Below are 24,857 nucleotides of genomic sequence, written 5' to 3' on the forward strand. Positions count from 1 at the left end.
CTGCCTCAGCCTCCCGAGTAGCTGGGACTACAGGTGCCCACCACCACGCCTGGGTAATTTTTTGTAATTTTAGTAGAGACAGGGTTTCACTGTGTTAGCCAGGATGGTCTCGATCTCCTGACCTCTTGATCTGCCTGCCTCGGCCTCCCAAAGTGCTGGGATTACAGGCATGAGCCACGGCGCCCGGCCAGCCCTCCATCTTTTTATAACCTCACAGTTGTTTATGGTTTTCATGGAATTTATTATCATCTTATATTGTCTGTCTTCTCTTACTACAGTGTAGGCTTCAAGGGAGTAAGGATCTTGTTTGTCTTGTTCTCAGCCAAATGCCCAGTGCACATCAGGCACCCAGTAAATATGGTATGAATGAATAGAGTACCGAAAAAGTTAATTGTGTGTCCTGCTTCTTAGGACATTGCTCTTCCAGCCAGACCATACTGTCTCTCTTGTTAATCATCCATTCCTTTCTTTTTGAGATGGAGCTTCGCTCTTGTTACCCAGGCTGCAGTGCAGTGGCGTGATCTCATCTTACTGCCACCTCCGCCTCCCAGGTTCAAGCGATTCTCCTGCCTCAGCCTCCCCAGTAGCTGAGGTTACAGGCACCCACCACCACACCCAGCTAATTTTTGTATTTTTGTAGAAATGGGGTTTCACCATGTTGGTCAAGCTGGTCTTGAACTCCTGACCTCAGGTGATCCACCTCCCTCAGCCTTCCAAAATACTGGGATTACAGGCGTGAGCCACTGCTCCCAGCCATCATCCATTCCTTGACAGAGTGCAAATTAGCTAGAACATGAGGAAAGCAGAGGAGTAGAGACAAGGGAAGGGGGAGAAGGAAGATGAGCAAGAAGTAGGTACAACCCAAGTAAGGCAGAGTGCGGCCATCATCATGGGCAGGATTCCTGGAGCGCAGGGATCAGAATGCATGGTACAGGTGAGGGACTCTGTAAAAGCTTACTGCACTGTATGGCGTAGGGAACCAACTTCAGCTCTTCACTTCCTTCTCCATCCCTTCAGTGAAGCGCACTTCATAGACCAAGTTGTGAAATGTCTTTAGAGCAAGAAACACATCTTATTTTAAAAAATTCCTCCCCAAGTATTGGGATTACAGAGATGAGCCAGTGCACCTGGCAGACCCCAAATTCTCCCCAGTCCCTAATATACGGAGGCTTATTCAAAGTGAAATTAAGTTATGATTTGAATACCTTTGAAATTATTGTTTCACTCACAGCCTATTTCTGTTCTATTTTAGATATTTTCTCCCAAATCCTCCCCAGACACAGAGGCAGGAGAGGAGCTGTCTGGGGATGGGCTGGTTTTGCCCAGGGCCAGCAAACTTGACAAGTTCCTCAGCCCAGAGGAGGAGATAGATTCTACTTCTGACTCAACTGGGAGCTTTTACCAGACCTTACAGATACTGAAGCAGAAAGGCAGACCGTGTCTGTTGGAGTCTCTCTTTCAGTCTGACCCAGAGAGTGATGAAAACCTCTCTGAAGATGAGGAGGACCTGGAGAGTTTCTTCCGAGACAAGGGCAGGGGGAAGGTACAGGTCCAGTGCCCCCAGGCTCTGAGGTAAGGCACTGCAGCTCCACACAGGTCACATCGTGTCTCTGGGCTTCATCTTCCTCTGTAAAGCAAAGAGCACTTCTGCAAGTTGCCATTTACTGAGGCTGTAGCTCAGAATCAGCTTTTGGTTCCAAACAGGTGTTCCGATTCCTCCCCAGGAATCCTACATCACTTTGGGCAACACTTAGTCCAGTGATGCCCTGGAATTAATTAAAGGGAAGCCTTTCCTCCCTGCACTCCCAGCGCTTTGGGAGGCTAAGGCAGGCAGATCACTTGAGGTCAGTAATTGGAGGCCAGCCTGGCCAATATGGTGAAACCCCATCTCTACTAAAATAACAAAAATTAGTCACTTATCGTGGTGTGTGCCTGTAATCCCAGCTATCAGGAGGCTGACGCACGAGGATCCCTTGAGCCCAGGAGATGGAGGTTGCAGTGAGCTGAGATCATGCCACTGCGCTCCAGCCTGGGCGACAGAGCAAGACTCTGACTCAACAAATAAAAATAAAATAAAAAATGGGCTGGGCATCATGGTTTATGCCTGTAATTCCAGCACTTTGGGAAGCTGAGGTGGGTGGATCATGAGGTCAGGAATTCAAGACCAGTCTGGCCAAAATGGTGAAACCCTGTCTCTACTAAAAATATAAAAAAATTAGCCAGGCATGGTGGCGGGTGCATGTAATCGCAGCTACTCGGGAGGCAGAGGCAGAGAATTGCTTGAACCTGGGAAGTGGAGGTTGCAGTGAGCCAAGATCACGCCCAGCTTGGGCAACAGTGCAAGACTCCATCTCAAAAAAAAAAAATTAATTAATTAAAAAATAAAAAAAAATACAGGGAAGCCTTTCCTAAATACACTTTCCCTGAGAATGACAACAAAGTACCTTTATCTTGGTCAAGTCTTAGAAAGTAAATATTTAATGAGATAAAGTGTACATTATCTCATTACCTTATCTCATTTAATATTTACTTTCTCCTCCAATAAACTGGTTAGTAGACATTAATTTTTGTCATTCTATGTAGGAGGAAATTGAGGTTTTAAGAGAACCTTGCTCAAAGTTTGAAGCAAGATTTAAACCCAGGTCTGTCTGACTCTCAAGCTCTACTCTGCTCATTGTTCTCTCTCATATGAAATATTAGAGTGCAAAGTGGCAGTTCTGGGATCAATTCTGAGAAGAGACTTTCCTTTAGGGCTGCCAGGATTGTCTGTGGGAAGGTCATGGACATAGAGGCCTGTGGGGCTGTGGTGTTAGGCCAAGCGGCCAGCTGTGACCAGTGGGAAGGGAGGACTGGGAGGAGGTCTGGAGGGAGCAGGGCCTCCTGACTGCCCTGTCCTCCACACGTGGATCTGCTTTCTTCCCAGGTGTGGCTCCACAAGGCGCTGCAGCTCCCTGAGCAACCTTCCCTCCAACATTCCCAGGGCTCCGACCCAGCCACCCTCAGGCTCCCGGCCTCCCTCCCAGCACAGAAGTGTCAGCTCCTGGGCATCATCCATTACTGTCCCTCGGCCATTCCGCATGACACTGCGTGAGGCCCGGAAGAAGGCCGAGTGGCTGGGCTCACCTGCCTCCTTTGAGCAGGAGAGGCAGCGGGCCCAGAGGCAGGGCGAGGAAGAGGCTGAGTGCCACAGGCAGTTCCGGGCACAGCCTGTGCCTGCACATGTCTACCTGCCCCTCTACCAGGAGATCATGGAGCGCAGCGAGGCCCGAAGGCGGGCAGGGATACAGAAGAGGAAGGAACTGCTGCTCTCTTCTTTGAAGCCCTTCAGCTTCCTGGAGAAGGAGGAGCAACTAAAGGAAGCTGCTCGACAGAGAGACTTGGCTGCCACAGCTGAAGCCAAGATCTCCAAGCAGAAGGCCACCAGAAGGATCCCCAAGTCCATTCTGGAGCCAGCCCTTGGGGAGAAACTCCAGGGTAAAGACATCCTTGCCACCTTGCTACCTCCTGCCTTGGGGTACCAATTCCACCGTAGGGATTTAGTCAGGCCCAGGGGTTGGCGTGGCTTGGAGATTTGCTGCTTGGGTGGACCCACTAGAGGCTGCACGTTTCGTGCAGGCCATCAGGAAGGGTTAGGTCTGTCTACACAATAGGGGCCTGTATGGAGTAAGGACTGAAAGGTCCCACAGTGTCCCCAAGGCTCATCCTGTTGACAGCTGAGTGAATGCACATGAGGGCCTCTGCACCAGCAAGAGGTACAGGAATAGAGAACCAGTGAGACACCTGAGGACCAGCTTGGGCTCATGCCACCACCAGCATACTGCCCTGAGATGCTCCCTCACAGCCCCTTCATCCTGGTGAGGTGGCATCAGTCACTGAAATTACCTGGGGGATGATTATTTATACATTTCAAAAAGTATAGCTCCAAATAAGGGGCTCAGACTTTATTCACTTTTCAGTAGCATGTGCCATGCTCCAGGCACTGTGCCATGGTGAACACACAGACATGGAGTTTGTAGACATGTGAGGACAACAGATAAAGACAAATACATACAAATGTGGTGAGTTATTTACAAGGATTAAAGGGGGAAGCATGGAAGCATATATCAGAGGGACCTAACCCGGGGATTGGTGAAGGAAGGGAGCAGTTAGGGAAGGTCCCCTAAGAAAGTGGGTCCTGGGGCTGAACTAAAGGAGGGACGAAGAGGGAGGAGAAGTGGAGCAGGCAGAATGTGGCATAGAGGGGAGAGAAAGTGGAGCATCTGCAAGGGCTGGAAAGGTAGAGGGCTGAGAGAAGAGGGAGTGGGAAGGGAGAGGCAGGCATGGGCTAGACATGAGGAGCTTTGCAAGCCACACTAGCGAGTCTGGACTTCATCCCAAGGGCACAGGGGAGCCACTGAGGGATTGAGGCAGGGTGACCCATGATCAGAAATCTAGTTCAGAAGGATCCTTCTGATTGCTGTGTAGATAATCCAAGAGGGCAGCAAGACTGGAGGGCTGCTGAGCCAAGAGGAAGCTATTTCACAGTTCAATTGAGAAATTATGCAGCTGGTTGCAGGGATGAAGAAAAGAGGATGGACTGGAGAGAGGTTAAAGAGGAGGAAGTGACAACTTGTGACTGATGAGAGACACGGAGCAGTCAGTGATGTGGGCAAAGGGCCTGGGCAGCTGGGTGGATGGTGGGGCCTTTCTCTGAGATGGGGAAACGGGAGAGGAGCAGGTGACTGGCGCACTTCCTGTGCTTCATCTCTAAAGAAGCAGTCATAGAAAGTGCTCAGTGAGTACACTCACATGGTCGCTGCTTCTGCAGCCTGACTGGCACAGGCAGTGGTGTTCTGGATGACATTTATTAACAAGCTCTCCAGAAAAAAGCAAGCAAGCTGGTTTGTAATGTTTGTTATTTTCTGTGGCATAAATACTTCTATTAAGGCCACCTGCAAGCATCGCACAAGATGTTAACGTGGCAGAATTCCTGAAAAGTTCATAGTTGCCTCCAGTACACTTACGGCTAGCGTGTAAAGGAGGGAAAGTTCTCCAATCCTGTGGGTTTCATGCCTGGTCCTTTCTTACCCATCACCATCCTTTCTCCACAGAAGCTGAGCTCTTCAGGAAAATTCGCATCCAGATGAGAGCCCTGGACATGCTCCAGATGGCCTCTTCCCCTATCGCCTCCTCTAGTAACCGGGCTAACCCACAGCCCCGCACAGCCACCCGAACCCAGCAGGAAAAGCTTGCGTTTCTGCACACTAACTTTGGATTCCAGCCTCGGGTGAATCCTATGGTCCCTGACTATGAGGGCCTTTACAAGGCCTTCCAGAGAAAAGCAGCCAAAAGAAGAGAAACCCAAGAGGCCACTCGCAACAAGCCCTTCTTGCTGAGGACCTCCAACCTGCACCACCCTCAGCGGCCCTGCGGTGCTGCCACCACTGGAGGGAGGGCGGTGAGAGCCCAGGCAGCTGTGGGAGGGTCAGGGCTAAGGCCTGAAATACAGGGTGGGGCCAAGTCTTTCTGGAAAGCACTTCTCAACAAGGTTTTCCTATCTTTTTTTTAACTACCAGCTCAGTTGTAAACAGATTCACTTTCCTATAAACTCCAGACCACAGCCCAGCCTGAGCAACATAGAGACCCCATCTCTTAAAAACAAAACAAAACAAACATTTGCCACACGTGGTGGCATGTACCTGTAGTTCAAGCTATTCAGGAGACTGAGGTGGGAGGACCACTTGAGCCCAGGAATTTCTGGCTGCAGTGAGCCAAGATTACGCCACTGTACTCCAGCCTAGGCAACAGAGTGAGACCCCATCTCAAAACAACAACAAAAAACAGGCCGGGCATGGTGGCTCATGCCTATAATCCCAGCACTTTGAGAGGCTGAGGAGGGCAGATCATCTGCGGTCAGGAGTTTGAGACCAGCCTGGCTAACATGGCAAAACCCCATCTCTAATTTTGATAAAAATACAAAAATTAGCTGGGTGTGGTGGCTGGCGCCTGTAATCCAAGCTACTCCAGAGGCTGAGGCAGGAGAATTGCTTGAACCTGGGAGGCGGAGGTTGCAGTGAGCTGAGATTGCACCACCGCACTCCCGCCTGGGCAACAAGAGTGAAAGTTCATCTCAAAAACAGAACAAAACAAAAACAAACCATAGGAACACTTCTCTTCCTCCCTTGCTCTAGAAGGATTTCACAGAAATAAGTCCAAGCAGGCCAGAGAGGCAAGGAGTTGGGATCAGTTGTTGATGTCCCTATACCAATTCCAAGGAACTCTTCTCATTTGACTAAAAACTTTAGGATTGATATCCAAGTCTTGGGTTGGTTATGAAACTTGAGATCTCATTATCCTTGCCTTATTCCCAGGAAAAAAAAAAGATTCTCATTTTCAGTCCTTCAGTTAAATTGAATCCTAGTAAAGATAGAAAACGGCTGGGCGTGGTGGTTCACACCTGTAATCCCAGCACTTTGGGAGGCCGAGGTGCGTGGATCACCTGAGGTCAGGAATTCGAGCCCAGCCTGACCAACGTGGTGAAACCCTGTCTCTACTAAAACTGCAAAAATTTAGCTGGGCATGGTGGCTCACAAACTGTATAGTCCCAGCTACGTGGGAGGCTGAAGCAAGAGAACTGCTTGAACCAGGCAGGTGGAGGTTGCAGTGAGCTTCAATTGCGCCACTGCACTCTAGCCTGGGCAAAAGAGCGAGACAAGACTCTGTCTCAAAAAAAAAAAAAAGATAGAAACTAATCACACATGCTGTCCCACCAATACCAGCCTTTGTTTCTTCTAGGATTCCCCACAGCCACCAGCTCCACCCCTGCCAAGGAGGCATTCTCTGAGTGGCCTTGCTTCCCTCTCTGCCAGCACTCTCCCTGTGCACATCACAGATGCCGCCAGGAAGAGGGAATCTGCAGTCAGGTGAGTGGTCAGGCTGCACACGACCCATGCTCTGATTCTGGCCCCAAATGCTGGAAACCTCCCTACTGAGGGACTTCCTTTCCTGTTATCAGAAACACCTCAAGGGGTCAAAGGGAATTTTCTGATCAGGACAGGAACAATTGCGGTTCTCCACACCTGGGGCTTGGAGAACAGCTAGCCATCATTCAGCACATATTCACAGTGGGCTTATTCTGTGCCAGGTACGGTGTTAAGGCTGGAGATCTTAGAGAACCTACAGTTTATTATCTAGTCTGAAATAGAGAAAAGCAAAGAAGCAATGGCCGTATTTTTTGAGTAGTGCAATGATGGGGGGTAGAGGGGACTATGAGGGCACTGGGCAGCCTGGAGCAGGGGGGTCTTGTCCTGTGGAATAGATGTCTAAAGTGAAACCTGAAACCTGAAGAACAAAGAAGAGTTGGCCAGACAAAGCCTGGAGAGAAGGAAAGTTCCAGACAGAACATGGATAAAAGCCCATGGATGAGAGGAAGGGAGTAACAAGGAACAAGAATTCAGGGAAGCATGCTAGCAGGTGGCTGAAGTTGCCGCAAAGATGAGACATCCATTGCATAGATTTGAGATTCTCTGAGATTCATCTTGGGAAGATGTCAGAGTCCGTTGGGCAGCAAGAGCCTGCTTATTTTTAACTCTTCAACTCACCTGACTGTTACGATGTTGTTCTCATTGAGCCAGCCCCCAGCAAGGGTTCTTCCACCAGGCTTCAGAGCTGAAGTAGGCAAGAGAGGTCATGGTGTAATGAGCAGCTTAGGCCAGGGAGAGGACTAATGTCTTACTGCCTTCTCATGGGGCATGTAGGGGAGTACTCAGAACCTACTTGGATCCTTAAGCCCCACAGCACGGATTGTAGAAAAGTACTTACAGTCCAAGGGATACTCCTTCTTCAGACTTCAGTTAGACCTACTAAATCAGGGCTAATTGCTCAGTATCCTAGGGCCCAAGAACCCAGGCCTCATGAACAAAGAGGCTGGCCCACCTATGGAGGACATCCACAACTGCTTTCCAGCCACAGGGAATCTGACATATGAGCAGATTAAATTTGCATGTCCTTCCCAGTCTGTCCATTTGAATGTAAACATCCAAATAGAAGAGTCTTGATTGATTTTCCTTTTGGAAGAATTCAGCATATTACCTTGTAGATAACTGAACAAACTAAGTGCTACAAGTTGAAGCCAAATAGTTTGCACTGAAGGAGGCTCATTTCCAGTTCTCTCTGAATATGCAGATTTGTATTCCCAAAGGACCATGAACCCAGATACCTTCCAGCCCACTGTTTACAGCAGAGTGGTCAAGGCCAGAGGCTTGGGAACCAAAGATCCTGGTCCAATAGGGGCTTTTCCACTGGCATGCTGGGTAGCTTTGAGCAAGTGGCTTACCTCCTTTGAGCCTCAATCACCTCCCCTATAAAAAGGGGATTTAGTATTTACCTCATACAGCAGTTAGGAGGACTACGTGAAATGTAATGGTACTTGATTCCTAACAGGGAACTCAGTAAATGGCAGCTATTAGTATTATTTTGGATCAATAGGTGAAGACCTATTGAGTGTTGGGCTATTTAAGTAAGGATATATATATATTTTTTCGAGATGGAGTCTTGCTCTGTTGCCCAGGCTGGAGTGCAGTGGCGCAATCTCAGCTCACTGCAACCTCTGCCTCCTGGGTTCAGTGATTCTCCTGCCTCAGCCTCCCACGTAGCTGGGATTACAGGCATGTGCCACTATGCCCAGCTAATTTTTTCTGTAGTTTTGGTAGAGATGGGGTTTCACCTTGTTGGCCAGGCTGGTCTCGAACTCCTGACCTCGTGATCAGCCCACTTCAGCCTCCCAAAGTGCTGAGATTACAGGCGTGAGCCACCGCGCCTGGCCTAAGTAAGGATATTTTAACTGACATTTCTCCAGTTCAGTAAATGCACTTCTAGGGTAGGAAGTCACTATGTCCCTAGTGCTGGAAAGGCTTCATCTGCCAGTGCATTTAATCCTAGAATTTTATTATTTTTTAAAATGCCAGTTGAGGTAAATTACATGCCACATTCACTGAAAACACCAACTTACTTTCCAGAAAAGGTTACTAAGATTGCTTTTATTTTATTTTATTTATTTATTATTTATTTTTTGAGACGGAGTCTCTCACTGTCGCCCAGGCTGGAGTGCGGTGGCGCGATCTCAGCTCACTGCAACCTCCACCTCCTGGGTTCACGCCATTCTCCAGCCTCAGCCTCCCAAGTAGCTGGGAATACAGGCACACGCCACCACACCCAGCTAATATTTTGTATTTTTAGTAGAGACGGGGTTTCACAGTATTAGCCAGATGGTCTCAATCTCCTGACATCGTGATCTGCCCGCCTCGGCCTCCCAAAGTGCTGGGATTACAGGCGTGAGCCACCACACCCAGCTATTTTAATTTTTTTTTTTTTTTGAGATGGAATCTTGCTCTGTTGCCCAGGCTGGAGTGCAGTGGTACAATCTTGGCTCATTGCAACCTCTGCCTCCTGAGTTCAAGCAATTCTCCTGCCTCAGCCTCCTAAGTAGTTGGGATTACAGGTGCACACCACCACACCCAGCTAATTTTTGTATTTTTAGTAGAGTTGAGGTTTCACCATGTTGGCCAGGCTGGTCTTGGACTCCTGACCTCAGGTGATCCAGCTGCCTTGGCCTCCCAAAGTGCTGGAACTACAAGCATGAGCCACCACGCCTGGCCTGAGATTGCTTTTCAGTATGCCCAGGTTGGTAATCTGTACTCTCTTTCTGCCTCCTCCCTTTAGAAGTGCACTTGAAAAAAAGAACAAAGCAGATGAGAGTATTCAGTGGCTGGAGATACACAAAAAGAAGTCTCAAGCAATGTCCAAATCTGTGACCTTGCGTGCAAAAGCCATGGATCCCCATAAAAGCCTGGAGGAAGTTTTCAAAGCAAAACTGAAAGAAAACCGGTCAGTATCCCCTATGTGTCAAAAGGGGTGCTTGCCTTGGGATCCAATAGACCACTGGCCTGTTGCCAGAAAATGCAAAATGGAGTTACTGGGGTAGGTAGGCTCCTGTAATCACAGCGGCGGGGTCATGATTTTCCCAGTCAGATAGGAATTTACAATGTACATGAGAGTTACACTGCTTAACTGGAAATGAAGGGTATTCGGGATTAGAAACGATGTAATTTTTTTTTTTTTTTTTTGAGACAGATCTGGCTCTGTCGCCCAGGCTGGAGTGCGGTGGCGCAATCTCCACTCACTGCAAGCTCCGCCCCCCCAGTTCACGCCATTCTCCTGCCTCAGCCTCCCGTGTAGCTGGGACTACAGGTGCCCGCCACCGCGCCCGGCTAATTTTTTTTTTTTGTATTTTTAGTAGAGATGGGTTTCACCGTGTTAGCCAGTATGGTCTCGATCTCCTGACCTCGTGATCTGCCCGTCTTGGCCTCCCAAAGTGCTGGGATTACAGGCGAGAGCCACTGTGCCTGGCCTAGAAACGATGTAATTCTAAAAATCTTGCTAATTCCAGGAACAATGACCGTAAAAGAACGAAAGAATATAAGAAAGAACTGGAAGAAATGAAGAAGCGAATGCAAACAAGGCCGTATCTCTTTGAACAAGTTGCCAAGGTAAAACTAAACCATCATTTGTTTTCTTTCTGCCTTAGATAAAAAGGCTCTGAGAAATTATGAAACAATTTTAATATGTGGGTATTAAAAATTTCCTTGAGGCCCAGAAATTCTAATTTCATTACTACCTTCTTTTCCCAAAATAAATAGTATAGTAGAGAATGCTGCTTGTGTTGATTTCATCCAAGAGTGGACTCCAAAGGCATTGGTAAAGGGATATTTCACTTCCTAGAACTTTCACTGTAGTCTAGCATTCAGAGTTCATCCAACCCCAGAGACACAGGGACCATTTGGCTCTTTCTGCGCTCTGGAGCCACTGTTCACAGTGCTGGAAAGGTCTCTCTCTTCTGCCTGTGCTGCTGGCCCTGGGCCTCCCCAGTCTCTAGAGCTATGGCACATTTATAAGTCTCCAAGGATTAGGATGCCCACAAACACTCCACTGGCTTTTTCTAGACTAAGTGGCTTTCAGGCTGGAAGCCTGAAATTTTTTTTTCTTCTTTTATTTTGTATGCGTGTGTGTGTGTGTGTTTGTGTGTGTGTGTGTTCCTTGTGGAGCAGGGCTAACCCATAGGCAGTGTACCCAAAGTATCCTGGAAGACTATCATTTTAAGATATTCTCTATAGACTTTTAGGGACATTGGACTCAGCTGAGATCTCCATAAGGATGTAAGGATGCTCTGGTTCTGCTGCATTAGGCTCTGTGGATCCCTTTCCTCTCCAGTTTCAGACAAGTTGGGGCTCCCTAGTGACCTAGTTCCAATGGTGGGGCATTAGCTCCATCTTATAGTTAGTCTAGGCGTTTGCTGGCTCCACTTCCTCCTCCCACCGTAAATCTTTCTCCTCTCACACACACAAGCACGCATGGTCTTGGATTTACTTAGCAACCTGCATTGTTCAAAATCTCTCACGCTTCTTTATGTTAATGTTAAGCAGGCTCACTCTTCAGATCTCAACAGGTCTTTCACCTGTCTAGGAAAAATACAAAGTATTCTATGTTTTTCTTGGAATACTTAAACAAAAAATAATAATCTTCTGGTCCACATGCAGACCATCTGTCCTTCCATTAAGAATCTTGGTGTAGCTTATTTTTTATTTTAGTGCTCCTGATAATGCTTTGTTGCTTTAAAATCTTAGAAGGTTTTTAGTCCATCCTTTTAAATCTGGGTCTCATTTGTCTCCCAAAAGTCTAAGTCATTGCTTTTCAAAATTGTGGCTCCTAAATCAACAGTTTGGCATCTCTGGGGAGTGTCAGAAATACACAATTACGGTCCTCATCTGACACCTACCAAATGTGAAATCTGCATTTTAACAAGACCTCAGGTGATTTATACCCACATTAAAACAAGGGTTAAATAATTTTCATGCAAATCCGTGCCCCATAATAAGGGTGGTGGTGGTAGTGGCAGTATTGTAAGAATACTGATTAAGTACTTTAGAATTGTCTGGTAATTCATAAGATAGCTACAACAGATTAATTTCCATCCCACAGGATCTAGCCAAGAAAGAAGCAGAACAATGCTATCTAGACACCCTGAAGCAGGCTGGGCTGGAGGAAGACTTTGTGAGAAACAAGGGGCAAGGCACTGGGGCTGTTCAAGAGAAGGAGACCAAAGTCAAGGATTTTCCCAGGTAACCCGAGATGTTGCTGTCATTCTGCAGCTTTCTAAATTGTCATACCCAGTAATACCACTGGGAGGAAACTTTAGAATAGCCACTGGTATTTTGAGATCATAATCCTATATTTATATAATATTAATAAGTAATCCAGAGATCTCCCTCCAAGTAACACGTTTGAATTTAGACAGTGGTGCAGTTGTGAATAAAATCTGACAAATTATGTTTCGTTTTCTTCCATTTTGAAACAGATCATTTTCCAATTCCAGTTCCAATTCTATGAGCTGAAACTATTTCTACTTTATTTTTGAAGAAAAGTCATGTATATTTTGACTTCTTATGAAACTGTGAAACTGTTTTTCTAGCATTCCTTAAAGGTAGCTCATTAGTATCACCTTCTCCATAACCCATTTTGATACTGAGTCAAAGGACGAAAATAGTATCTATCTCCACTATTCTCAATTGTTTTGTATCTTAGATCCTAGCAGCCCCTACCCTAATTCCTATCTGTTTTATACCCCTAGAAATTTTCCTTTACATCCCATATAAAATAGTAATAATGTTGATACTTTTTTTTTTTTGAGACGGAGCCTTGCTCTGTCGCCAGGTTGGAGTGCAGTGGTGCAATCTCGATTCATTGCAACCTCTGCCTCCCAGGTTCAAGCGATTCTCCTGCTTCAGCCTCCCGAGTAGGTGGGACTACAGGTGCCCACCACCATGCCCAGTTATTTTTTGTATTTTTAGTAGAGATGGGGTTTCACCTTGTTGGCCAGGATGGTCTTGATCTCTTGACCTCGTGATTCACCTGCCTCGGCCTCCCAAAGTGCTGGGAGAGACCATTCTTAAACCTTACACAGTGCTTTAAGATTTTCTTTTTTCAGACCGGGGACAGTGGCTCACGCCTGTAATCCCAGCACTTTGGGAGGCTGAAGTGGATGGATTGCTTGAGCCCAGAAGTTTGAGACCAGCCTGGACAACATGGCAACCCCCATCTCTACAAAAAGTAAAAAGAAAAAAAAATTAGCTGGGTGCAGTGGTACGTGCCTATAACCCCAGCTTCTTGGGAAGTGGAGGTGGGAGGGTTGCTTGAGCTGGGCTGTCCACGCTGCAGTGGGCCGAGATCACGCCACTGCACTCCAGTCTGGGTGAGAGTGAGACCCTGTCTGAAAAAAAAATTTTGTTTTTGTTTTTGTTTTTTGTTTTAATTTATTCTGCAGGTTCCAAGAAACTACAAAATTCAGCATCAGAGATCCAGAGCAGAGTTTAGAAGGATCTCTAGAACAGCCTGCAAGCCCCAGGAAAGTACTGGAGGAGCTATCTCATCAATCACCAGAAAATCTCCTATCACTTGCTTAATCACTACACTTAAAATCTCTGCTTTTGAAAAATATTAAGCAGCTAACTTGGGTTTGAGTCAAGGCAGGAAAAACTTGGGTTTAGAGTCATGGCTACTGCTAGAAGATGGGGCAATGAGAGTAGCAGGTTAATAGGCCGGGCACAGTGGCTCACGCCTGTCATCCCAGCACGCTGGGAGGCTGAGGCTGGCGGATCATCTGAGGTCAGGAGTTTGAGACGAGCCCAGCCAACATGGCAAAACTCTGTCTCTACTAAAAATACAGCTGGGCGTGATGACACGTGCCTGTAATCCTAGCTACTTGGGAGGCTGAGGCAAGAGAATCACTTGAACCCAAGAGGCAGAGGTTGTAATGAGCTGAGATCATGCCACTGCACTCCAGCCTGGGCAGCAGAGCAAGACTGTCTCAAAAAAAAAAAAAAAAAAAAAAAAGTAGATTAACAGGGAATGTTTGAAGGAAATCAAAATGGGGAGGCCCAGGTAGAGGGATTGTAGCCTAGAGTTAAGGGTTCCTGCTTTGTGCCTCACATTTAGAGAATAGGTACAGAAAAGACAGCACAGGCCCAAATGCCTATAGGGGCTAGTGCAGAAACATAAATGCAACAGTGGAGTGCGTATAGACAGTAGGAGACGGTAGAGACTGGAAAGTATCAAATCCTGCTGGAATATAGGCTCAGAGTTACTACATCAGCCACGTTTTCATCAAGCCAGAAATTTGTATGCTACCAACCAATTTAAAAATTACTTAGAAATATTGTATGGGCAAAATAAAATATATCTGTGTATCAGATTTAGCCCATGGGGTATGAAAAACTTACAACTTCTAGTACAGGGTTTCTTATCCTCAGTGCTATTAATATTTTGGGCCACCTAATTCTTTGTTGAGGGTTGGGGAAGGGAACTGTCCTATACATTGTAGAACCTTTAGCAGCATCCCTGGCCACTACCTGCTAGATGCCAGTAGTACCCCTCTCCCCAGTTGTGACAACCAAAAATGTCTCCAGATAGTGCCAGATGTCTGCAGGGGGCAAAAATGTCCCTGGCTGAGAACCACTGCTCTAATATAAAAGGCTGCATGAAGCAAAAACTGGCATTCTAAGAATACAAGTAATTGCCACGAACACAGTCTACATACTATGTGATTATGCATGTTATTAACAAATTAAGAATAATTTAAAACAATTCTCTCCTGTTATCTGTTTAGAATGTGCCTGTGTGTTTATGTAAGCATGAGGTTCATTTTAAATAAACTTAAAATTTCCCAGACAACCAAGATTTTTCTACTAGTAGGTGAACTTTGGAATACTTTACTTCTCACCAATAATTGGATATTGTGGCTCGGTGCAGTGGTTCATGCTTGTAATCCCAGCACTTGAGGGGGCCGAGGCAGGAGGATCACTTGAAGCCAGGGGTTCAAGACCAGCCTGGGCAACATAGTGAGACCTTATTTCTACCAAAAAAAACACGGAAAGTTAGCTGGACTGGTGATGCATGCCTGTGTAGTCCTAGCTATACAGGAGGCTGAGGTGGGATGATGCCTTGATCCCAGGAGTTCAAAGTTATAGTGAGCTATAATTACACTACTGCACTCCAGCCTGGGTGATAGAGCAAGACCCTGTCTCAAATCATGATGATGATGATTGGATATTTTCTCAGTAGCTGTGGAGACAGGATGATAGCAAGAGTGCCTGCTCTAACTAAAGCACCTTTCTCATCCTTTTTTAAAAAAACTGTCTTTCTGGAAAAATTCAAAAGTACCTGTTTTTATTGCCATTTTCTCAGATGTATCTTTTTTGGTGGTGACAGAGTGATAATCCAGTAACTGCCACCTGGGCTTAAGAAATGACGATGTTCTTGTTGTTTCCTAAGACTCCTCGGTTCAGTTTCACCTGCATGGAATTCTAAGGGTAAATTAGTACACTATCTTAAAGAGAAAGACTAAATTCTTAATCTCTAATAAAACAAATTTTGTATAAAACAAGAGCCAAAGAACTGACTGGGCTGTTTTGTTTATTTAAAGGAAAACCTGAATCTCTGCATCATGTAATTTTTAACTTTAAAAAAACAAAAACATGAAATCCCTCAACATGCTACTGTATGTTCCATTAACGAAGAAAGCAAAGTGACCAAGTAGAAGTGTATAGGACAAGATAATACCTCAGCCTGGGCCAAGGGGAGATTCAAGTAATTTATTTTTTTGCAGCCCAGTGGCAGAGTCTCTTACTCAGGTTGCTAAAGGGAGAATGTAACAAGAGAATTGACATCACTCCCTTCTTCAAAGCAACAAGGCATCTTGAAAGCTCAACTTCCTGGTGAAGCTCTGTTGTTGGTAGCAGGAATTATTTCATCCATGTGAAAAGACAGCTGAGTCTGGGATGAAAACTCTTCAAAGGAAAACCTCCCCTCAACAGTCAGAATGAAGAACTTCAGCCAACACATAATCAAATTCACTTTTGGTCTATCCCAGAATTTTGCATTGGGAAGAGAGGTAGGTACAGTTTCCCAGCCCACAGTCATTGCTTCATTCCTTGTCTGGATCAAATGGTAGTTAGAAAAGAAGCTCTGCTACATCCATCTTCTATACCAGGAAAGAGGAAGAGTGGCAAAAGCTGAGTCGTGTCCTTCAGAGATTCATTCTGGTTCTGTTGTGGGCTATGGCATCCTGTTCCCAGTATTATGCATTTTGAGATCAGACAGAGCTGCTCTTCCAGGAGTCAGCACCCACGCTCATGTCCGTCTTTCAGTTAAATCTCCTTGGTTTAGTAACTGTAAAAGATGGAAAGCAAATCTAGAATAGGTTACAGTTGAATTACAGAAAAAATAATTCATACTAAGTAAGGAGGAGGATGGAAAATGCACTGCAGGAAAAGGATTAAGAGTAGAGGATGGAGAGTGCACTGAAGGGGTAAATGAAGGGCATCTATTCCAAAGCAAACACATGCACAGACTGACAGATGTCACTGTGGCCTTGAGCCAGCACTTTAGCCATGTCATGAGGCTGCATTTTAACTCTGGCAATAGAATATTCTGAGTCTATAAGCCAAACTATTGTTTGTGTAGTTATCTACTCACCAGTCAGTGACAGCGGAACCTCTTAACTTACAGGGAAAACAGAAATGGTGGAACCAAAATCTTATACGTGTCAGCCAAAGGACAGGCTGAAGATTCAAGTAGGAGAAGGAAATAGGAAGAGGAGCTATTCCTTTATAAGTACTATATGAGAGGCTGAAACCTGTTCATAAAAGATATAGGGGTTCCTTGGGCTTACAAGAATACCTTTGCTGTGATGAAGGAAGATAAGCCTAAGGGACTCCTGCACAATGGCAGCTACCACTAACATTCTACTCTATACACAAGGCTCTATTCAAAGGAGCTTTTGAAATAATAAATGAAATTGGTTTCCATTTTAATATAAAAACAAAATGAGGCTGGATGCAGTGGCTCACGTCTGTAATCCCAGCACTTCTGGAGGCTGAGGCAGGAGAACTGCTTGAGACCAGAAATTTGAGACCCGCTTGGGCAACACAGTGTGGCCCTGTCTCTACAAGAAAATTTTAAAAATTCAGCATGGTGGTACATGCTTGCAGTCCTAGCTACTTGGGAGGCTGAGGTGAGAGGATCACTTGGGCCCAGGAGGTTGAGGCTGCAGTGAGCCATGATCATGCCACTGCACTCCAGCCTGGGTGACAGAGTGAGACTGTTTTCAGACAAACAAAAATGAGATGGGAATAATTCAGTAAAATTCAGGACAAAAACTGAACTTACTAAAATCTAGTAAGTGTGGCAGGAAAGTTAAGAATAGTGTGTTTTTAATGGAGGTCAAGATCCAGACCTTTGCAGTCAAACTTAGCAAAGGTACTTTATGAGAAATATTATAGAATTTATAATTTCTATTTTTGCCTTGTTTTATTTGGAAAGCAATCTAAGATGCAGTCAACACTAGCTGGGAATCTCTTATACTGGTTCTTGAGTTCAAGAATGTGAACTCAATGTCAATATGGAGCCCCATTTAGAATGACCTTTAGTAAGTATTAGAGCCCAAAGCCCTGGGGGTCCCAGTTGGGCCTGTGCAAGGAGTCCTCCATCTAATTCTCAGATGTGGCACAATGATGAGGAAAAACAGATTTTCCATCTGAACCAAAGAGAAGTGACTTGTAGTTTCTGATATTTTTCCCATGGTAATTTCTTTTCTTTCTTTTTTTTTAAACAGAGTTTGGCTCTGTCACCCAGACTGGAGTGCAGTGGCATGATCACGGCTCACTGTAGCCTCAACCTCCTGGGCCCAAGTGATCCTCTCACCTCAGCCTCCCAAACAGCTAAGACCAGCTAATTTTATTTTATTTTTTGTAGAGATGGGATCCCTGTGTTGCCCAGGCTGGTCTCAAACTCCTAAGCTCAACTGATCCTCCCACCTCAGCCTCCCAAAGTGCGAGGATCAGAAGCATGAGCCACCGCACCCAGCCCCTCATGACAATTTCTGATAATAGATTTGGTTGTTCTCTGATATTCTTGATAAGCTATTTTTATTTTTAGAGCATATTTACAGGAATTACAAGTTCATCGGTAGATTTTGATCTATAGTGCTTGGTGATCTCAAAAAAGGTGAAATGGACATGTGTGGCAAATAGCCTTCACCTTCTCTGGCACCTGAAAGTTCTTAAGGAATCAACATTCCTCACTCACTGGAGAAATGGCAAGTTATTACCTAGACCTTGGATGAGGAAGAGGACTAATAAGCCTGGAACCCTGAGGACCTCACAGCTTGAAAAAAAAAAAACGGACGGTATTGGAGGACCCAAGCTAGTGAAGAAAGAAAAGGAGGGGATAAGCAATGGAAATGCCTGTGATGAGAGGAGGAGGATAGTAAAAGTGAAGAAAACACAAAATAACTGAGGCTCAGACAGAGGGTATGTTTGTAAATATACAAAAACCCATGAGGAAAAAGTGACAGTGCAGGATTTTCAGCTACATCAAGGACACCACTTTCCCCTTTGTGTTATTAATATTTTTCTAAGTGTTTTGGGCTTCCATTATGAAACTGGGTACTTAGTGCCTGCAGGCCCTTTGTGCCCTCCTGGACTGAAGACCATACTTCCTTTTTTTTGTTTGATTTTTGGGATGGGATCTCTCCCAGGCTGGAGTGCAGTGGCACAAACATAGTTCACTGCAGCCTCGAACTCCTGGGCTCAAGTTGATCCTCTTGCCTCAGCCTCTGGAGTAGCTGGGACTACAGGTATGTACCACTATGCCTGGCTAATTTTTTAAAAACCTTTTGTAAACACAGGATCTTGCTCTGTTGCCCAGGCTTGTCTCGAACTTCTGGCCTCAAATGATCCTCCCACCTTAGCCTCCAAAAGTGCTGGGATTATAGGCATGATCCACCACACCGAGGTCTGTCTTCTGTTTTTTAGGCAGCCTGTGTTATGCTGTCTCCCTGAGGCTGTAAATGGGCAGCACCTATTACACATGGATGCTCTGAAGCCAATTCCAAGACTCACGCCTGTAATCCCAGCACTTTGGGAGGCGGAGGCAAGTGGACTGCTTGAGTCCAGGAGTTCAAGACCAGCCTGGGCATCATAAGACCCCCATCTCTACAAAAAATACAAAAAAAATTAACCGGGTGTGGTAGCATGTGCCTGTGGTCCCAACTACTCGAGAGGCTGAAGGAGGAGGATCACCTAAGCCTGGGAGGTTGAAGGCGCAGCGAGCAGTGATTGTGCCACTGTACTCCAGCCTGGGTGACAGTGTGAGACCCTGTCTCAAAAAACAAAGACACAACACTATACTGTTCTTGTTTTATCTCTTTCCTCCTTTTGTTGTTGTTGCTGTTTGTGATGGAGTATTTCAAAGCAAATTGTAGGCATGTTAATTTCTTCTGTATGTATTTCAGTATATGCCTCTAACAGATACAGTATTAAAACTGTCAAAGTTAGGGCCGAGCACGGCGGCTCACACCTGTAATCCCAGCTCTCTGGGAGGCTGAGGCGGGTGGATCACTTGAGATCAGGAGTTCAAGACCAGCCTGGCCAACAGGGTAAAACCTTGTCTCTAATAAAAATACAAAAATTAGCCGGGCTTGGTAGTGGGCACCTGTAATCCCAGCTACTCAGGAGGCTGAGGCAGGAAAATTGCTTGAACCTGGAGGCGGAGGTGGCAGTGAGCTGAGATCGCACCACTGTACTCCAGCCTGGGCAACAGAGTGAGACTCCATCTCAAAAAAAAAAAAAAAAAAAGTTGTCAAAGTTAGGAGATAGGTGTGAGCTGCTGCTCTCAGTCCTAACTTTGACGTGTGTTTATCATACTAGTCTCTCTCTCACTATATTCTGAAAATTTCCATAATAAAAGCTTTGAAACAGAAAAATGAAGACAAGAAAAATGGAGGAGAAAGAGGAAGACTCTGTGAGACATGTATGATTCATTCCAAAGCAGTTACCAGAAGAAGTGACTTAGGAAAGAACCAATGATATCAAGAGCAAAAACTTTAAATACAAGCAAAGAAAATGGGTCATGACAATGAATAAAAAGAAAGGTCCTGGCAAAAGCATTAACATATATGCCCAGAACCCTATAATCCTAGGTACCCCCAAAGATACTAGAGAATAATGGAGAATATTCAATATAGGATGCAGAATCATTCAAATGATGTAATAGCTTACTGTGGTATAAAGGTTATAATGAAAAGAAAGAAGGCTGGGCACAGTGGCTCACGCCTGTAATTCCAGCACTTTGGGAGGCTGAGGTGGGCAGATCATGAGGTCAAGAGATCGAGACCATCCTGGCCAACATAGTGAAACCCTGTCTCTACTAAAAATACACAAAAATTAGCCGGGCGTGGTGGCGGGCACCTGTAGTCCCAGCTACTCAGGAGGCTGAGGCAGGAGAATGGCATGAACCCAAGAGGCGGAGGCTGCAGTGAGCCAAGACCGCATCACTGCACTCCAGCCTAGGCAACGGCACAAGACTCTGGCTCAAAAAAAAAAAAAAGGACAAAAGATGGAAGAACACCATAAAAACTAATGTCATAGTGAAAGGATCCAAGCTACATAGGTTTTGACAAAAGTTTATGCATATGAAATGTGCTCATGATGAAGTAATCCACTCCCATGACACAAGACCAGTGAAATATCCCAAGATTCTAAAAGACTGACCAGTTTGCATTCTATTTTCTGAGTCAAAGCCAGTGCTGGTCTGTGCCCTGTTAGGAACTGGGCCGCACAGCAGGAGGTGAGCAGCAGGTGAGCAAGCATTACCACCTGAGCTCCACCTCTCCTGTCACATCAGCAGCAGTAACAGATTCTCATAGAAGCACAAACCCTATTGTGAACTGTGTATCTGAGGGATCTAGGTTGCGCACTCCTCATCAGAATCTAATGCCTGATGATCTGAGGTGAAACGAAACCGGTCCCTGGTGCCAAAAAGGTTGGAGACCACTGATTTAGATAATGGTTCTCACTTAGCAAGCAAGTGAACAAATTTGTATATGCCCATTTGGTTAAGCCTGGTATCTTCCAGACATATGACCATAGCAGAATAAGCAATAATTACGTTTAATGATTTTGTTACTATCTTTTTTGCTGAGGGACTTTTTCCGGGATGTTATTTCCAGAGAAAAGAAAGGACTCTCTAGGAAATACTCGCTCCTCTCTGGTACAGAAATTTCACCCAATTTACACAGGCCAGGCCCTCTTCTCTGAATAATTTAACAGGTGAGGTCAACATGCATTTATTCAGTGCCTGCTGTGTGCCTTTATAAAATAAAAGCTGTATCTTCATGTTATAGTGTGGCAGAGAATATTAGGAACAGACATCAACGAGGAATATGTATAAAAGAACTTTAAAGCTGCGAGTCCCAGCTATGACAGACCAATCTCCAATTCGTTAAGACCCTAACAGTCAGGCTCCTTTCAAGCTGAACTCATGCTTAATTTAAAGGAAAATATTCGTGTCAAAGTTTCCAGGAAATGGAAACTGGAGACTTTTTCAGGTCCCCTAAATTCTCAATCATTCCCCACACAAATTGCCACAGAAACAAAGGGCAAGAGACCACTTTACCTCTTGTGGATTTACTGCAGTTAAGACAGAAACCTCATATGATTGCCTCCCTGACTGCATGGTCACCAGGTGATGTGTCACATCAGGCACTGAAGACAGGGAACGTGGGGATCCTTCAGCAAGCACCTCTGTGAAGCAACAGAAAAATGTTTCAATGAAAAGTGAATCCAGAGATATACCTATCTGGATCATTAAGCCTCTCATTAACAACTCTAAAACTCTATTCCTCTATTTCCCACATTCCTCTATTTCTTCCAAGTTAATCCTGTCTCATGAGCATTATCAGTAAATTTGGAAAGTATTATAAAAAGAGAACAGAAAGACAAGAAATCTTAATACAGAATTTAGAATAATACGGCATTAGCACTGTTAACTGAATTAGAACTATGTATGAAATGGGCAAGAGCTCATAGGCAAGCAGGTAAGGGAACCAAAGCCACCCTTAAAGCAGTCACCAATGATACTAATAGCACTTACTAATTGAATATGATGAGAGTAACAAAAACACAGGGCCTCACAGTTATTAAATGTTCATCAGTGGGATCATCATGAAAATCTTCTGGAAATAGTTTATGGTAATACCACTTAGCCCTCAAAAAATTAAAAGTTTCTTCTAGGGGTTTTCTAGCTTATATGACTATTTTATGCTGTACCATAATTTAATGTTGGCTTATATACTGTCTTTTATCTCTCAATGTTCTTTCCCATATATATGTAAGCTTTCAGTTCTCAACTGGATTTTAAGGTTCCTATCTTCTACTTTTGTCTTTCCCATGGTGCCAGGCACACAGTAGGCACTGAATAAATGCATGCTGACCTCACCTGTTAAGTTTTTCAGAGAAGAGGGCCTGGCCTGTGTAACTTGGGTGAAATTTCTATACCAGAGAGGAGCAAGTGTTTCCTAGAGAGCCCTTTCTTTTCTCCAGAAGATATGGCTTTTGAAGGTATGGAGAAATTGCTTTATATCTCCTCTGTAAAACCTGGTTATGTTCTGTTTAAATGTTTTAAAAGTTAAGTTCTTCCATAACTGCAATAGGAAAGATAGAAATAGTTGGGCTAAGGATGCTAGGATTATGAATAATTTTTTCTTAAGAATTTTTTTTTATTCTTTTATTATATTATCTTCAATGAAAAAAAAATTTTTTTAAACAGATTCACTAATCCACCCCAGAGAATAAGAACACAAATGCTACTCATACCACAGCTACTCATAAGACATGAGATTTAAACATACATTGTGGAGACACCCCATTCCTTAGCCCCTAGTTGCAGTCCATTTTTCCCAAATAAAGGAGAGCTGGAAGTCTTACCATCATCAACTCCCAGGATAGAATTGGTATTTGGTAGGTTCAAGGACTCTCCACCAAGGCTGGGCTGGGAATTCATAGACACCAGGTTTTTACTGGGTACTGAAGCCTCTTCAAGCAAACTACTGCCCATTAGTGGCTCAGCTGCACAGAGAATAGGTTGTGAGAGACATACAGCAATCAAGGCTGTGCCTAGTCCTCATTTTCTTTCAACAGGAAGCTGGCCTTCTCTTTCATTACTAGAAGTTAACCTATAGATGGGATGCCACCTCCTATTTCACCTACTGTCGAGAAATAAGAATAAACCTAGAAGGGAAAGAGTAAGCCTTAGAAGATAATGATCCTTGCTTGTGTTCAGCATCTGAAGAATTAGCGTATGAAACAGGATAGGTGGATCTTTAGAATGGAATATTTGGAATAATTAAGGAAAGATATGGCAAAGGAATAACAATTAAAAAGAGTTATCAAATTTCAGACAGAGCAAAAAGGTAGTCATGACTGGTAAGTAAAATACGCTTCCAGCCTGGCCAACATGGTGAAACCCCGTCTCTACAAAAATGCAAAAATCAGCCAGGTGTGGTGTGGCACCTGCCTATAATCCCAGCTACCCAGGAGGCTGAGGCAGAAGTTGCAGTGAGTCGAGATGGCGCCACTGTACTCCAGCGTGGGCGACAGAGCGAGACTCCGTCTAAAAAAATAAAAAAGCTTAAACTCTTGCCATGCAGAAATCTTTTATCACTGTGTTACTCAAATGCTCGTTCATGGATTAGCACTAGTTACCATCAAAATCACTAGGGGAACTTTTAAAACTACAGATTCTGGGATCTTGCAAATTATCTCATTTGTCAGATTGCTTTGTTTTATTGGTGGGGGGACAAGCAACAAAAAGTATATAAATTTTAAAAGGTTGCAGATGATTCTACTGTACAGCTATGTTTGGAAACCATCAGCCCATCAAATGAGACCAGGGCTATCTACCTAAAACAGAATCAGAACATTTCCAGATAACCAGGCAGGACAGTGATTTGGCTCTTTGAACCCTAGAAGGTATAGCCCTCCACTCTGCCCACCCTCCTCACCAGTTTGCTCCTGCTCTTGACTCCCAGCTGCTCCCAGCTGCAAGTGATGCTTTCTCATATGCACATTCCTGCTTCCACTCTGAGAGAAGGTCTTCCCACAGACTTGGCACTGATGAGGCTTCTCTCCTGAAACAGGGACCAGGTTAAATAGGGAAGCCAAAAGGACAGGAAGAGAATGAACTCAAGACCTACATGGAGAAACCCAGAAAATGTTAAACTAAACATAAGCAGCAGCTCCTTTTCCCATTCCCCACCTTCCCAGCCTCTCAAACTTCAGTATATGGGAGAAGGCAGGAAGAGTACACCAGGAGGGCTTTAGCACACTCCCTGCTCCCAGCCCCTGGTCCCTTCCAGACTCACTGTAATGCTGCCTTCACAAAACCTCTTTGGTATAGGACCACGGCAACCACAAAAAATAGGCCTTCTTTTTCAGATGGTCTTCCATGGACCTCTAGGGCATGTGCTTTCCTCAAGGATTCCAATCCTGGGTTCCTAATATCCCCTTGTCATATTCCCTGCCACCCTCTTTAGGGTCAACATTCACACTGGTGGCTCTTCTAACATAATAATCTAAATTGTCCTCTATGTCTTCAAGTCCCAGACTCTCCGTCTCCATTCTACCTAACCAGACAACCATACTGAAAGCAGAGGTAAAAAACTCATGTCTATAGGGGACTGATAGGTAGCAAAAGTTAAGTAAAATGGCCAAGTGGAGGCCGTAGTAACCTAGAGAGTACGTAGAAAAGGGGCACCTATTATTCAGCTCTAGCCAGCTGTTGCCATGGATAGACTAAGGCCTAGCACAGCCAGGTCCTGATTTTTTTTTTTTAAATAAGGATTTTTATGTAGAATCTCCCAATTTCTAAATGCTAGGAACAAATTCACAATTGATAAACACATGGTACAGCAATCTTCATTGCTGATT

At 44.9% G+C, this 24,857-nt stretch overlaps 2 protein-coding genes across 4 annotated transcripts in view; one reads left to right on the forward strand and one right to left on the reverse strand.

Moving 5' to 3' along the window:
- FAM161B (family with sequence similarity 161, member B) overlaps nucleotides 1-14,676 on the forward strand; it is a 17,378-nt gene extending 2,702 nt beyond the window's left edge. The window contains 8 exon segments of the mRNA XM_011949592.1: nucleotides 1,253-1,572; nucleotides 2,924-3,474; nucleotides 5,091-5,437; nucleotides 6,775-6,902; nucleotides 9,700-9,864; nucleotides 10,427-10,526; nucleotides 12,016-12,155; nucleotides 13,358-14,676. Coding sequence (XP_011804982.1) covers nucleotides 1,253-1,572; nucleotides 2,924-3,474; nucleotides 5,091-5,437; nucleotides 6,775-6,902; nucleotides 9,700-9,864; nucleotides 10,427-10,526; nucleotides 12,016-12,155; nucleotides 13,358-13,496 — 1,890 coding nt within the window. The 3' untranslated portion in view covers nucleotides 13,497-14,676.
- An 811-nt stretch (nucleotides 14,677-15,487) lies between these two features.
- Nucleotides 15,488-24,857, reverse strand: part of ZNF410 (zinc finger protein 410) — a 41,434-nt gene continuing 32,064 nt past the window's right edge. For 2 of the 3 annotated variants that reach the window (XM_011949590.1, XM_011949588.1), the window contains 4 exons: nucleotides 23,933-24,058; nucleotides 22,857-22,997; nucleotides 21,547-21,674; nucleotides 15,488-16,260 (listed from right to left, as the gene is read on the reverse strand). In XM_011949590.1, coding sequence (XP_011804980.1) covers nucleotides 16,222-16,260; nucleotides 21,547-21,674; nucleotides 22,857-22,997; nucleotides 23,933-24,058 — 434 coding nt within the window. In that variant the 3' untranslated portion in view covers nucleotides 15,488-16,221. The remainder of the gene's footprint in view (nucleotides 16,261-21,546; nucleotides 21,675-22,856; nucleotides 22,998-23,932; nucleotides 24,059-24,857) is intronic. The other variant, XM_011949589.1, reaches the window with a different exon arrangement.

The sequence above is a fragment of the Colobus angolensis genome, unplaced genomic scaffold (genome assembly GCF_000951035.1).
Source record: "Colobus angolensis palliatus isolate OR3802 unplaced genomic scaffold, Cang.pa_1.0 Scaffold3, whole genome shotgun sequence".
In the NCBI taxonomy this organism is placed as follows: domain Eukaryota; kingdom Metazoa; phylum Chordata; class Mammalia; order Primates; family Cercopithecidae; genus Colobus; species Colobus angolensis.